This window comes from Pogona vitticeps, chromosome 2 (assembly GCF_051106095.1).
Source record: "Pogona vitticeps strain Pit_001003342236 chromosome 2, PviZW2.1, whole genome shotgun sequence".
Taxonomy (NCBI): Eukaryota; Metazoa; Chordata; class Lepidosauria; order Squamata; family Agamidae; genus Pogona; species Pogona vitticeps.
The window spans coordinates 95,894,906-95,910,529 of NC_135784.1; the positions used below are offsets into that span (position 1 = coordinate 95,894,906).

The following is a 15,624-nucleotide window of genomic DNA, read 5'->3' on the forward strand; positions in this document are numbered from 1 at the left end:
GTGTGTGAACATAGAGATGACTACTTGCAGATTCACAGTTACAAGTAAGCAGCCAAACCTGTCTTTCTGCAAAATACACAAAATCCAGTATAAAACAGTAAAAATATACAAATAAACAACATAACAATACAACAATATTTTAAAAAGTGATGGGGTGGTATAAATCAAGTAAATAAATAAGATCCAAATTCAAAATAAACAGGCAACACTGTTAGTGCCTGTAAATCAACTGATTCCATAAAGTACGTAAAACACGTAAAACAGAGTAATTATTACTGACAGAGTCGAGTAGTAAAATTATATTCCCATGATGTGTAATAGGTTTGTGAGAATAAACATTTTAATTGGCTGCCAGTTAGTGGGAAACACTTCTTGGGAAGTGTTTCACAAAGAGGACAAACAACATACTCAGAATTCATTTGAGCATGAAAACATTCATAAAAAGATACAATGCTGTGTAATAGTAAATCAGAAGTAAAGATCTGCCTGCTCTGCTTTTTTAAAGTCAACAGCAGTTCTTCAAAGTCTTGGACATAAAGGTTAGAACCCTGTTACCATTTCTTCTCCCCTGGCAGGCTGTCCTTTGTGTAAGCAGACAAGCACTGATTGCAGAATTGTTTTTTTATGAACAACCATGCAAAGAAGAATATGCTAGAGGAGGGAAAGCTGAGTGATTTCCCTCAAATGGGCATAAAATGTAGAAAGGATGTTGGCTTTTTCTTCTTCTCAAGGCTTGTACAGGACTTTTATATGCAAAGTCTACTCTAGGGCTGTGACTTTGACGTAAAATGTTGTGAACTGTGTTCTGACCTTAGCTGTAAAAAAAAAAGAATACTGTACACATTACATAGAACATATTTTAGTCCTTCAGCTCATATTTCATCCTGCTGTTTATCTGTTTGATAGGTTAGCTCACTGCTAGTTCTTACCTGAATTCTTATTGTATTCATTTTAGGAAACAGACCCAGACTTCGATCACTGTGCTGTCTGTATTGAAAGTTACAAGCAGAATGATGTTGTTCGCATTCTGCCATGCAAGTAAGCCAACAGTTTAGCTTCTTTTGGAGAGAATGCTTTGTCCTTGCAAATAAATGAATTAGGATTTTTTATTTTGTTGCCCCCCTCCCAATTTGTAGCTTGATTTAACATTTTAAACTTGGATGCTAAGTGTATTCTCCATATATACAAAAGAAATCATTCTTCATGAAATTTAGATTTAACAGCATCATGAGTGTTTCTGTTTGTGGCAGAAGGATAGGATTGCATATTTCTGCTGACATCTGCATCATACGTCTGTTGTCTCCCTTTTCATTGAGACATTATTCGTGCTTCACTTTTGAAATCTGTGAAAAGTATGTGGACTTAAAAGACAAAATATGTACATGGCATTGTCAATTGTGAAAGGAGTGTGTTTCTAAATAAGTAGCTTTTTCCACAATAAATATGAAAGTACTGTAGAAATAAGAGACATCTGCTTTTATGTAGGTGAAGAGGAAACCTGCCATTCAGACATACATGCACTATGTGCAGCTAATGCACCATGTCTGTATTTTGCCAGTTAAAATTATATATCCTCCTATATCAGAGTTCAGAAAAAGAGGATTGAATAGACCCATTTCATCATCCTTGCCAATTTCTTATTCTGGCCCTGGGGCACTTTCAGAATCTGATCCTGATTAATTGATTGGAACTTTTTCTGGCACTTTCTGATTGTTCTTAAAATTCTGAGACTGCCGATAAAGCCTGGTGAACTGGTCTTCTTCAAGGTTTTTGTTTCACACACATGGGTTCTCTGTGCGTGTGCAAACAATCCTCAGAACCTTCCACAACCTACCACCTTCCCCTTCCAGTATGCATATTCCAACCCAACAAGAACTTCTCCTGAGTTCCCTCTCAACCACCACTGTAGCATCACCTTGAAAGAGTTATGTAGCTTCACTTCAGACATAATTATTGTAAATAGTTCTCTTCTCCCTACTGTCTTGGAGTCTCAGACATCAGACACAACACTGTCAGGTTTGTAAAAAGTTTACTAGAGCAGATTTGAGAAATCACCAGTTGAGAGTCAAGTGGTATTTCTGGAAAAAAATCCCACAAAGCCATCAATACCATTGCAAAACAAACAAAATTGGTACAGACAACTTTGATCTGTAATGTGCTGTCAAAAAAGTCCTTGATGGCTACTGCCCAGTTAGATTCACTTAGATTCGCAAGAGATGTAGCAGAACAACAATGAGAGGAGCTATCTATAGCATTGACAACTTGAGAACCAAAAGTTTCACAAGCATCTGTGCTATATCCTTTGGTATTGATGGAAAGGAGAAGGCTCTTTCTAACACAGATAGGTCTAAGGAGAAAAGACACAAAAGGAAGGATAAGACAAAACTAAAAGGACTGTTCTATCTGTGGTGGTTCAGCCTCAAGCACCATAATCAGCTACACTAGTAGCTCATACCAAATCTCACTACATTGAGCCTGAAGAGGTCATTTGCCTGAGTTTGGTGTCAGATGACAAACTAGAGTCACCTTACATCATCACCAGGGTCTCCCATTACACATAAAGTGGAGTCTTGACGAGAACTTAATCCGTATTGGAAGGCGGTTCTCAAGTCAAAAAGTTCTCAAGTCAAATCTGCATTTCCCATAGGAATGCATTGAAAACCATTTGATCCGTATCTGCTCTTTTCCATCCATAGAAACTAATGGGAAGCTGCTATTCCGCTTTCGACCACTAGAGGGGGATATTTTGTTTCTTTTTTTCTTAGGTCAAGAAAGGTTCAGGGAAGGCAGGGAAAATACAGTCCAGGCAGTACAGTACCAGGCAGTCTGAAGAATGTCTCCCAATCCACTCTCTAAACGCTGGGAGGAGTGAGGAAGCAGACAGGTACCCTTTTCACTGGCCAACAGTTAACTGAAAGTTCAAATTTTGCACTTTCCCTGCCTCCCACGTGGTTTTTTTCAGGGTTTTTTTAGTTCGTAACTCAAATCCAAGTACGCAAGTCAAGTCAATATTTTCCGATGAGAGTGGTTCGTAAGTCAAAATGTTCGTAACTCGGGCCGTTCTTAAGTCAAGACCCCACTGTACATCTTCACCTCAAGATGCTCCTACTCAGCCTACTGTTGACTCCCCTTGACATCAAATTCCTGAGTTATAGTTGATCATCAGTCTCCCTACATTGAGGTCTCACTCACCCAAAGACAAGCCAAATCCCTTTATGTTGCCATTGTGTGAAAGTGTGAGAAAGAGAGAAAAGACATTTATGCCTCTACTACACTTCTTTACTCGTGTGGACGGATCTTCTTTTACCATATTGTGAAGATTAGTGGATGTATGGAGAGTACATGGAATCGAAGTCCTTCATCTGGGAGATCTTAGCCAATGACAGAAAGAAATAATAGAAACCAAGCAACAAACATGACTTAGATTCCATTTATGTTGGGGAAGGATAAACATGTTAGAGCTTGATTTTGATACTGAGAGGGCAAGATTGCTTTCACTCTGCAACACTGAGATTAGAAAAATATTGAGACCAAAAACACTTATGTACACCAAAGTGTACAAATAAGGATGATTGACCCTGTTTGCCAACATTAAAGCAACATAGATTATTTATTCTAAATATTTTTACCTCATCTTTCTCCTCAAAAGGACTAAAGGCAGCTTACAACAATATCTACAGTAGTTCAATGATATCCTGAACACTAGATAAAATCAATCTCATTTGTCAGCACTGGCATGAGAAAGAAGACATGTTTGAACACTGGACCAGATATCTCAGAACTGTTCCAGTATACAGAGAGGAGTATCTGGGAGGCTCCGTATTGATAATTGACCCTGCATTAAAAAAATCCTACATCTACTCTGTGACACTCCATACAGTTCTTCATTTTCATTACACACTTGGAAAAATGGGTCTGTTGCAGCCTTCCATAAAGGTTTACTTGGCACTAGTGGTTGCAAATCAACCCTTACATTCTTCATAGGCAGTTTCCTTCAGAAATCAATCTAGTTGTCAAAGATGAGTTTTTCAAAGAACAAAACAATTTATATCCAAATATTAAATCACCAACCCTCCAGGTATCCTTGTCTATGGTTTTGTCTGTTAATGGGACTTCCTTTTGAGTCTATGGTCACGGCGAATTTACATTTACTGACATATGTAATTGTTTTCTTTGTGCCCATTATGTCTACAAGACTAGTTAATTAACTCTGTGCATTAATTTGACCTCCAGTTCTTGCAGTTTCATAGAGAGAAAGTAACCATGTACCCGGATGTAACCTTCTTGCCTAGAGTGGTCTCCCAACTTCATTTGTCACAACCTTTAGTTCTTCTTGCCTTATTTCTATCACATGGACAGATTTAGAGAGAGCCCTGCATTCACTGCATGTTGAAGTGCAGTTGCATTTTACACATCACGCATAAAATAATTTACTTCAGCTCCCAAACTATTTGCATATTATCAAGGTCTACATAAGGGTCAACCAGTTTCCTCCAAACATCTGGCCAAATGGTGGTCCAAAAATTCATTCTGTCATATGAACTTGCTTTTAAAATGTACTAGAAGGTTTAAGAAGTAATTCCATCTGAGTTTTTCAGCATCCAGTGCTTTACTGAAGGGTCGTAGAATCATGAAGTTGGAAGGGGCATATAAGGCCATCAAGTCTTTCAAGTCCCTGCTCAGTTCAGGAATACAAATCAAAGGATATCTGCCAGGTGGTTGTCTAAATTTCTCTTGAATGCCTCCAATGTTGGAACACTCACCACCTCTTGAGATAATTAGTTCCATTGCCGTACTGCTCTAATAGTTAGGATGTTTTTCCTGATATTCAACTTGTTGCATGTCCTGCCCTTGGGGGTGATTGAGAACAGATCTTACCCTTCCTCTGTATAGCAGCCTTTCCATTATTTGAAAAGTGTTATAATATCTCCCCTCAGGATCCCAGATATCTCTAGGATATTTGTAAAGCTGCAGTGTGTTCAGCTCTTATTTCATGCTTATGTCCAAATCACATCCCTGTTAGCATCCCCTTTTAAATTCTCAATATTATCTGACAGGAAAAGTTCCATACTTACCTCTTCTTGTCTTCCTGTGATAGGAGCTGATATTTTGTCTTTCTGATAGCTTCTACCTTTATAGATATTGCTGTTTATATACTGTCCCATAGCACTTAAAGCACTCTCTGGGCGGTTTACAAGTTAATTATGCAGGCTACACATCCCCCCCCCCCGGTGAGCTGGATATTCATTTTACCAATCTCAGAAGTATAGAAGGCTGAGTCAATCTTGAGCTGGCTACCAGGGATTGAGCCCCTGGTCATGAGCACAGTTTTGGCTGCAGTACAGCAGTTTAACCACTACATGACTCAAGTAGTTACACCTTTTGAAGTTTGCATGAGCCATCCAGTATTTCCTTACACAAGCAGTTCTCCAGTTATCTGTTGGGTACAGTTCTGTCCACCCCCATGGTGACAATTACTGACTGGACTGGTGGGAGGAATACTGGCAGCTCCCTGGTGACTCTGGATGCCAGAACAGCCTGCTACTATTCTGGCTGCTCCTAGATGCATCTGTTCATCTCCATTATCCTCAGTGTTACACAACTATGCTGGTTGGGCTTTTTGATGTGCCAGCATTATGTTGGCTCTTTGGTGCCTTTTTTAAATTTTAATTTTATCCCTTTTGTCCATGTTTAACCAACAATAGAAACCCCTCAGAACATCTGGTTAATTCTAGCACCTGCATAAATGTATTTGCTTACTCATTGCTTTTCATCTGCTTTTGTTAACTTCATGCAGTTGGGCTTTTTGACTGGAATGGACTCTTAATTGTGCATTTAAACTTGTGAGGGGTATCTTTCATCCTACTTAGATTATTTGGGCAGTGTTTTGAAGGTTTAAGGTTCAGAAAAGACGGAAGGAGAGCTAATTACTTGGCCATCAGAGACTTTGCTTACCTAATTTATGCCCTCCTAAATAAACAAGTTTCCTACATCTGTTTCAAAGGAAATGGATTTATTGAGGCAAACTGCTAATGTGTGAATGATTTAATAAGGTTGGTGTCAGTTCAGGCAAGTCATTTGCACCTACTGAATTTCAGGATGAGTTTCATCAGATTAGCATAAAATATGTGAAAAAGTATACTTAAAAGACTTTGGAATATTGACTCAATTTCTATATTTGTCTTTTAAAATCTGAAACATTTCCCGAGTAAAACATGTTTTTCTGTTAAATTCTGACTACAGTGGTCCCTTGACTTACAAACGCCCCGACGTATGAACATTTCAACTTACGAACAGCTGTTTGCAAAATTTTGCTTTGATTCGCGATTGGAGCTTTGAATTATGAACAAAAAACATGGGGGAAACGGGAAATGGACTTTGTACCACCTGGCACTGTATTAATTTTAAAATGTAAACATTGGTTTAAAAGGTGCTTGGTTTGGTTTAAAGCTGCTTGGTTTCTGTTTAAAAGGTGTTCGTTCCCTCCCTCCCTCCCTCCCTTCCTGCCCCTTTTTTTTAACGTAAGTCATCTTAGGTTTTTTAAAAAATTCTCCCCCTAATGGTAGAGGACGGATTTACCAGTTTTGCATTAGTTACTATGGGAACTACGGTATTTCTTTGACTTACAAATGGCGCCTCTACATACGAACAAAAAACAGCTAGAACAGATTAATTGGTTTTCAATGCATTCCTATGGGAAATGCTGATTTGACTTACTAACCTCTTCTGGGATGGATTAAATTCGTAAGTTGAGACACCACTGTAATTAAATTTCTAGAGTATTCTGACAAAATTGAGTCAGGTAGTGGTTCTGATGTTATATTTACATTTTCATCATACAATCTTTTAAGTTTTTCCACATGTTCCAATGAATTAATAATATGGGATCACCTGATGCTATAAGGATTCTTGAAGCTAAGTAGATATGCATGGGGATATGATCAAAACCTGAACGGGAGCTCTGCATAAGCTGTTCTGACTTTCCTAAAGAGTGGATGAGTTCAAGATTTATAAATTTAGAATATATGACCTTTGATTAATTAATCAAAGGTAATTTACAGAAATCACACAAATACATACATGCACCAGCCCAACAGATAAAGATGTACTAAACACTCTCATCCTTTCAGTTATGTTTGTGTTGGTATCATCTCACACAACTTAGTTAGTCCATGTGAATGCAGTAACCAAGCAACACTGTTGCTTAGGAATGAGAGAAAAAACTTTGTGGTGTGGACATAGATGAACCTCTCCCATTTCATATAATTGCTCAGTTTATGCATACTTTTAGCAGCAGTGTAAAGCACGGAAGTAACTCGTGTGTTGCTGTCTGAGCAATGTCTATATTTAGAAGTACTATTTTCACTATACTTTATATAGCTAGTTACCCATACTCAAAACATAGGTCTCTTTCTGTCATCATTTTGCTACACTTTTTTTTCCAAGAAAATATCTATTTGAAAAAAAAAAGAAATATATACAAGCAAAATATGGAACTCTAGATGATTTCACAGTTGCCATTTATTACATCTTCCCTGTAGTGTCTGTTTTAATGTTTATAGATAATCCAGTTGTTTCTCTGTTTTTTTTCCAGGCATGTTTTCCACAAAACTTGTGTAGATCCATGGCTCAGTGAACACTGCACCTGTCCTATGTGTAAACTGAACATTTTGAAGGCCCTAGGAATTGTGGTAAGCTGAAACGTTTTAATACAGTCAGCAGTATAGAGTTTATTTTTATAAAATATCACAGAACAGCACACAAATCAGTAAGAAAGATCAGAAAGTTTCAGGTGTATTGGCTTTCGTATTATTTGTGCATAAAATCGTAATGCTGTTCCAACTGTTCATTTTTGAAATATTGGGCTGTGGACATTTAACACATCCATTATATGATTGCTGATTACAAAGACTAGTCTTCATTGATAATAACTTGTTTTTCTTTGATTTGTTCTTTGGTCTTGGATCATGGCCATGTCCAAAGCAAAAATATATTATTTTGCAATAGACACACAGAAGATACAACCATCCTTTATACCTTATCTTAACTAATATAATCAAGTAAGTTCATCCTACTAAAACATTTGAAATATGAAATAGTCCATCATCAAGGTTTGTAAATGATCTCTAGATTTTTGCATGAAGAACTACAGTGCCTCTAGATTGTTGCATTCCAGTGAAACTGGTCAACCTATATTAGCTTAATATGAAGACATTATGTCTTCTGGTTCTTACTGCAGAAGAGAAAATGAGCTGACTGTACCATATTTATTAAATCTTGGTACCTCTGTAATCATTAGGTCATAAAGGAGATAACAAGTTTCAGTGGTTTAGGTATTTGAATGCAGAGCCAGAGTTGGGAGTTCATTTCCTCACTGAGTCTCCTTGACAGGAGTCAGACTCAATGATCCATGGGGTCCCTTTCATCTCTGCAGTTCTGAGATTATTTATTATCAGGTTCCTAATTGTGCATGAACACAGATTTGTGCCTGCACAGACTGTCTTCCAGAACATTCTGGAACTGAGCTTTTCCTTAAGGAAATATGCCCTTACAGTTGTATTCAAGAGAAATTGTTCTTGACTTTACAATCAGCTCTTCATCTACAACACCAGCATCTTTCAAACATTCTGTCTCACTCTTCAGTTTCTTGATAGAAGTACTACTTAGCACAGTATACTTTCATTTTTTAAATCAACTTTAAATTTTATTGTTTCCATTGTTCTACCATAATCTTCATTCTTCTATTATTCCTGACCTTTTGTCATTGACATACGTATGCCTCTCTTGATTTATGGTAATGCAAATCATTCTCAAAAGTATCATTTGGGGGAGTATACTTTCCCCAATTGACATCCATTCTGACTTCATTTCTTGCTTAGGCAGGACACATATGGTTAATTTCAGAGGTTTATCAGAAAGACCAGATAAAATTGCACCTTGCACCTCAGAACACTTCTTTGAGGAAAGGGGCTACAACTATCCATCTCTGTTACAAAGCATTCTAGCCTCCTTGCCTTCCCTTGATTTAACTTCTCAAAACTGATACTTTCACGTTCTTGCTCAATCAGAACCGTAAGATGTGATTGGTTCCACAGAACCAGTTCTGTTGTTGCCTGCAGACTGAACATCCATACTGCTGATGATGTCAGCTGTTGCCTCGGTATTTGTGATGGTACATTGGAGTCTCTGTTCCTGGCCTTGTTGGTGGGGAGCAATGTTCCCTCTAAGATGCATGCCTGCACAGCACTGCATTAGGTCCGTACAGACGAGCCAGTGTTGCTGCCCATTTGCTTCCAGTTACAGTCAGAACTCTGTGTGCTTGGGGTGCAGCCCTCACCCAACATGCTGGAAAATTTGAGGGAACATTGGTGGGGAGTTTACTTGTGTTAGAGATGTCTAAGATCTTGAAGAAGAGGAATGCTGCTTCTTCATCTCTGTAACCCAAAATGAAATAGACAAATAAAAAAATTAATTCCTTTCCAAGTGTCTGCCTGCTTCAGGATGTTCATCTGGCATTCTGGCATCTTCTGGGGTCCAGATTCCTCATCTCTGTCATCTCTAATACCAGATGCAACAGATTCTTCAGTTGCCTTCTTCCAAGGAAGTCCATGTTTCTGTGTCAGTGTTCAAAATTATAAAGACCAGAATCTCATTGGGGAAAACCACACACAAAAGAATTGTGCAAGCAGTTTCCTCCTTCAGTGGACCGACATTCACATAGCAGGTTGTGCAACAGACAACCCATCATTTGGGGAGGATGCACTTGAGCAAGTACTATTGTTCACATGGTTTTTCCCATCAAGATTGTGTCTGATGACTCCTGATGTCATCTACCCAGTATTGCTTTCACTCAGTTTTTATTAGAGGTTTACCTGATTCCTGCATTGTACAGAGCTATATATATTATTTCTACCAGCTGCCTCAGTGAGTGCGCAGGAGTTTTATTCAATACTGCTGCTGTAACTCAACATCTTATGGATCAGACTGACATTTCACTCCAGTGTTGGAACAAAGGTTTGTTAGACTGTTTGTTAGATTATAAAGCTTTGGCAGATGCTTTCTCCAGAAGGGTGGTGTTACCATCCATTCTTCTTTGTGAATTACACATAGGTGTTGTGGTGCCTGTGCTGGAACATCTTTGGAAAATTCCAGAATTTTTAATAAGTAGACTCTTCTCCCCTCCCCCATAGCCACTAAGCATATCTAACTACTTCCTAAGGGTATCTCCTCAGTTCTGTCTGCTGCACAAGCGACACCAGAGGAAAGAATTTTAGAATTTCCATTTTCTTTAAACCTTAAATTGTAAATAGTATCTATACTTTTCTCATACTTTTTTCTTCTTCTTTTATTTCCCTCCCCTTTTTAATCTTATCATAAAAGAGAGAGAGGGCCTTCACATTTTTAGCCTTCACATTTTCCCACCACCATTTTTAAATGTTTCTGTGTTATTGCCTGTGATAGTAAAGTGGCGCATATAGGGATGTATTACTCAGCAGTGTAAGATATGTAGAGGGTTTATCAACATAATCCTTAAAAACTGCTGAACTAATTTACAATCTTACTGGAAAAATCTATTAAAATGGCACAATCATTTGAAAAAGAACCTTCCTCCACCTCACAGAAGCACTCTACCTCAGGAAAGTTTGGGAAAGTGCATGGATAACAAATGTTCAGATTTTCCTGAATTTTCACCACAGAAGTACTCTTGAGCACCTAAAAAAAAAAGAGGTAGCATTAACATTGGTACCAAAACCAACCATTTCTATCAGCATCAGTAAACCAAGAAAAGCACTTTAGAAACCAACAAACCTAAAAATTACAGGATGCAGGAGAAATTGCAGGAGTCAAATTCATATTCAGTGCTGCATAAAACTCTGCCATCTTCACCCAGAACTCTGCCAACTGATATACTGCATATATAACTGATACACATCTGAAGACCAACAAGAGAATACCCTGCTTTTCATGTAGTCTGTACACATGAGCAAGAACTCTGGAAAACAGTGCTTCTTGCTCAGATGTAGAGCCTACATATAGGTAGGAGTTTCTCTTTTTCAGACACATTCCTTTCTACATGAAGAAAGTAATGACAAAGGGTGGAGGGTCTCGTCACTCATGTGTAAGCATGTTGATAATGAGTGAGCGTGACTCTTAACAGTCTACAAAAATGTACAGAACATTACCATACCTATTATAGGTGGCATTTGGTTCGGTATCAAGGCATAACTAATACTTTATAAATAAAGCCCCCCCCCCGGTCCTACGTTATGTGCTGTTATGCTCAGTGGAGACTGCTACACTATTTCCCTGTCTGCTACTTATACTGTGGTGCCTCGCTTAACGAGCACCCCGTTTAACAAAGAATCCGATCGCATTGTGATCTCTTTAATGGCAAAAATCATTTCGCTTACCGATTTTTGCATAGCGATGTTTTAAAAAACAGCTGATCGGCGATTCCAAAATGGCCACCAGAAAAAATGGCCACCCACAGTGTTTTCGCGCCATTTTCTCGCATACCGAGCAGCAAAAATGGCGACCGCATGGAGGATTTCCGCATAACAGTGAGTTTTTTGCCCATAGGAACGCATTAAACGTGTTTTAATGCGTTCCTATGGGCTTTTTTGCCCCACATACCGACGAATCCACATAGCAACGATTTTTTTGGAACGGATTATTGTCGCTATGTGGGGCACCACTGTATTTGTATATCCCATAGGCAGAGTTTTGTAGACACTTTTGATACTTTATTTTGTTATATTTTCTGAAACATGCATGGTTTTCAGAATCAAATGCATTTAAGTGACATTGCTGTATTTTCAGACAAATGTGCCATGTGCTGACAATATGGCCTTCGATATGGAAAGGCTAACCAGAGGCCAACTAGGCAACAGGAGATCAGTACTTGGTGACCTTAGCAGTGACAGTTCCCTTACTCTCGAGCCACTACGTACTTCTGGAATATCACAGTTTCCACAAGATGGAGAGCTGACTCCAAGAACAGGAGAGATAAACATTGCTGTAACTAGTAAGTGAAGTCTGGTTTTAATTTGAGAGTTAATAAGTTTTATGTTGCTTATGATCTCTTCTCCTTTAGTAGAACATACATATAAATGCTTTGTGGAGTATGTATATTAAAAGGCAGTGTAAAAATACATTTTTGATAAAATTAGACATCAGTAGGTCATAATCAAACAACTAACCTTGGAAGAAGCTGTGGCAATATCTAGCAATTCAAAACAATCTCAAAACAATTAAGAAAACATCCTTCAGGATAATTGTTTAAGTGATTGCTTTAGCAATTGAGATGGAAGATAGTACAATAATTTGTTTCATTATTGTATGTTTTCATATAATAACAGTTATATCTAGAAAATTTAGTAGTAGATTGGGGTTTTTTTATCTTTGAAGGCTCAATGCAGTCTTCAAACAGTGTTCTGTTTGAATATTATTGGAAGATCGTATCATGGTCACTTTAAAAATTCAACAATTTGTGTGTGGATACCCTTACAGAAAATAAACTGTAGATCAGTGGTTCTCATCTAGTAGTATGTGCACCACAGAAGTAGTCTAGTGGAAAATGGGAGTTTCATAATAATTACTCAGTTTTTGCTCTATTAGTCCTTGTGTCTTCCTGCATTTCTGATGTGCCATGTCCATTTGGCCCTAACAGCCGTGAATTCTATATTTCTATGACCTTTTGCCATGCGAGTAGTAACTTGGACACTCCTCATCCCTTGTTGTCCTTGCCTACCAGTGAGAATTATTGATGTGCTCCTTTACTGCAAGAGGATATCTATCATGTGTCTGTCATATGTGAAGAATTCATATTTATACCAGTGTTAAATCTAGTAGTGTACATTTACATCGGTGTAATGGAGTGATTAGATGAACATATAACTTGCTATTTGGTTTGGTCTTGGTGTGGTTTGGTTCACTATATTTTCTGGCAACCACCTGTGCTTTAAGTAAGACTGATGCATTCTTCCTCTTTTGTGAGCTGTTCTGCTCCTTTCTTGCACAGCGCTTGGGCTACAGTTTATTTGGTGTGATTGGGAGTGTTCCTGATCATGCCATTTTGTAGTCTGTGTGCTTGCTTAATATGGTTCCAAGTAGAGCTATGGGTGGCGTTCTCCTTAGTGATATCCCTGTGACAGTGGATTGTGACAGTAGAAAGGATGGTGGAAAAAACCCTCTCTTCTATTTTTCTCTTACAATTTTTAAAAAAACTATTATCCTAGGCAATGCAGCACTATTTCAGATACAAGAAGGTATCCATGCTAGGTTGATGTATTGCTCTAGCGCTATGCGAGTTACTAAATTAACCAAGAAAAGATAAGTTTCCATGACCTGTGGAATGACAACTGCAACAAAAGGCAGGAGAGAGGGCATCCATAATTGAAAGGAGGAGAAAATGAAGCAATTTGAAATGCTGTCTGGATTCTTCTGAGAGAAGAAATGTCTCCCGTGAGAATGGAAGGATCACTCAAGTGTGAGATAAAACAGACTGCACTGAAGATAAGAGTATTTTAAATCCAGATTACTCCAAATTCTCTCATCTAGTTGCACCCTGAGTCTGATGGTTAAAATTTTAGTGGCAAATAGCCCCTAGGTAAGAAGTCAACATTTATGTTTCCTGTGGCATGCCACATCATTTGACTGGTGTGAGACAAGAAATATGATCACTGATGTCCTAATTAGCATCAAGTTCTCACTGAAATATAGATTATTGGAGTTACACTGGTAGGTGTAAGTAGTAGGATTCTGATCAATAACAGACTGCTTGTAAATATATAAATGCTCTCCTAGCAAAAAGCTCTCTTTTTCCTTCTGTCAAACAAAAATCGAGTTTTGGGACTTGGGTTCTTTGACAGAGTGATTGGTTACAGTGAATGCTGAAAACCACTGCTTCAGTTATGGTAAACTAAGGAGTACACTTCAGGCAAAACATAACACTGTATCTTGCTCTAAATGTTAACTTTCTTACTGGTTATAGCGGTAGAAGCTGAAGTGGAAAAGTCCTCTTGATTTTCTGTAATCTTCCTGCAATTCCTGTGGGACATCATTTGCCTTTCTATCTCTTTCTCTTTCTCCATCTGTCCTCCCTCCCCCCCTCTCCGGTATGAGGCAGAGTTTGTACTGTCATATGTTTGGTAGCTGAACTTTCTGTACTTTTGTACTTCTGTACACAAGTATTTTCTGCCTAGCACACCATATTGGCTGTTGTGGGGAAACTACATGATATAACTTGTTCTCTATCAGACACAGGTCCTTGCAATCCTTACATGGTAGATTCTGATATAAATAGCTGAATATATTTTACTTGCTAGCTAGATGAATTGAGGCTTCTTATTCTGATAGTGGAAGATAGAAATACCTGAGCCAGAAGATCTTGCATCTTAACCAGGTACTATTTAAAGGGGAGAGTATTTCAGCTAATGTAACTTGTAACAATATCTATCTGTAGACTTCTTTTGCTAACATTTCCTATAACTTGCCTTCATCGCAATAGCCTAGGTTAGCTAGCACTGTAGGAAAGTTGGGGTTGCTGTATTGAAATACTTCCTATGTAGTGTACATGTCATGAAACATATAACTTGAAAATACAGACTTACCATATTTTTTGCTCCATAAGACGCACCTGACCTTAAGACGCAACTAATTTTTAGAGGAGGAACACAGGGAAAATATATTCTAAACCAAATAGTGTAATAAAATATTTAATAAACTGTAACAGAATAACATTTGAACCATGTAAAGTGAACAGCAGTCAACAGTGGCATTAATATAGACCATTATCAGCCAGTGATAAGACCTATACCACTCTACCTATATTTTACATTTCCTTTCATCCACCTCCTCCCCAATGACAGATGAGATTGTTGTGCAACTCTGCCCAGCTACAGCTCAAGCCTATGGTTTGAAATGGTTTGTCTGATTTGGCACTGCATTGAGAGGTCCCTTTTAGTTGTGTGGAGGATAAATAGTGGAATTAAACTATTTAACAGCTGGTTTTCCTTATTTACTTTAGGTTATGCAAAAGAACACCAACACAAAGCTTAACGTGATCCCATTCACCAGCAGTAGCACATGCTCAGCATAAGACCAAATCTCCATTTTCTGACATAATTGAACGTTTATAGCATGCAAGGCACAACAGGTTAGGCCACACAAAGCTATGAACAATGTTCTTGATGAGCCAAAAAAACTGAATACAAACTATAGTAGCTGAAATCAGGAAGCAGGTACTGTAATCCAGTTAGAAGTCACAAGGCACAGTTAGTTTCCTTGCTGCAACACCCTTTGGAAATACATTCTCTATTAGATGCCCAGAACTAGTTGAAAAGTTTGCAAGTTGAATCCAAATTTCCCATAGAAATGCATTGAAAATTAATTAATGCATTTTATGGGGGGGGGGAGGTCAGAAACTTTAAAAAACTTGAAAGAAAGTCACTTACCAGGTACTGTAGACTGAGCCTTGCTCTTCACTGTGCCTTGGTATACCCCAGAATAGCCAAAAAAGAGCCCTAAACAGCTAAAAGCCAGCAGGCAGCCAGCAGACATCAGCCATTTTGTGCTCTTCTGGCTCCTGCTCCTTCCCCCTCCCCTCTCCCCACCTAACAGCTG

The 15,624-nt window shown here is 38.3% G+C and overlaps 1 protein-coding gene and 1 long non-coding RNA gene across 3 annotated transcripts in view; one reads left to right on the top strand and one right to left on the bottom strand.

Annotated features, from left to right (window-relative positions):
* Positions 1-15,624, top strand: part of RNF130 (ring finger protein 130) — a 90,233-nt gene that overhangs the window by 59,257 nt on the left and 15,352 nt on the right. For both annotated transcript variants that reach the window (XM_020782755.3, XM_020782754.3), the window contains exons 5-7: positions 956-1,038; positions 7,595-7,691; positions 11,821-12,025. In XM_020782755.3, coding sequence (XP_020638414.3) covers positions 956-1,038; positions 7,595-7,691; positions 11,821-12,025 — 385 coding nt within the window. The remainder of the gene's footprint in view (positions 1-955; positions 1,039-7,594; positions 7,692-11,820; positions 12,026-15,624) is intronic.
* Positions 9,377-15,624, bottom strand: part of LOC144586811 (uncharacterized) — a 36,123-nt gene continuing 29,875 nt past the window's right edge. The window contains exons 2-3 of the long non-coding RNA XR_013541853.1: positions 10,633-10,713; positions 9,377-9,434 (exon numbers count right to left, since the gene is read on the bottom strand). This is a non-coding gene — a long non-coding RNA (uncharacterized LOC144586811). The remainder of the gene's footprint in view (positions 9,435-10,632; positions 10,714-15,624) is intronic.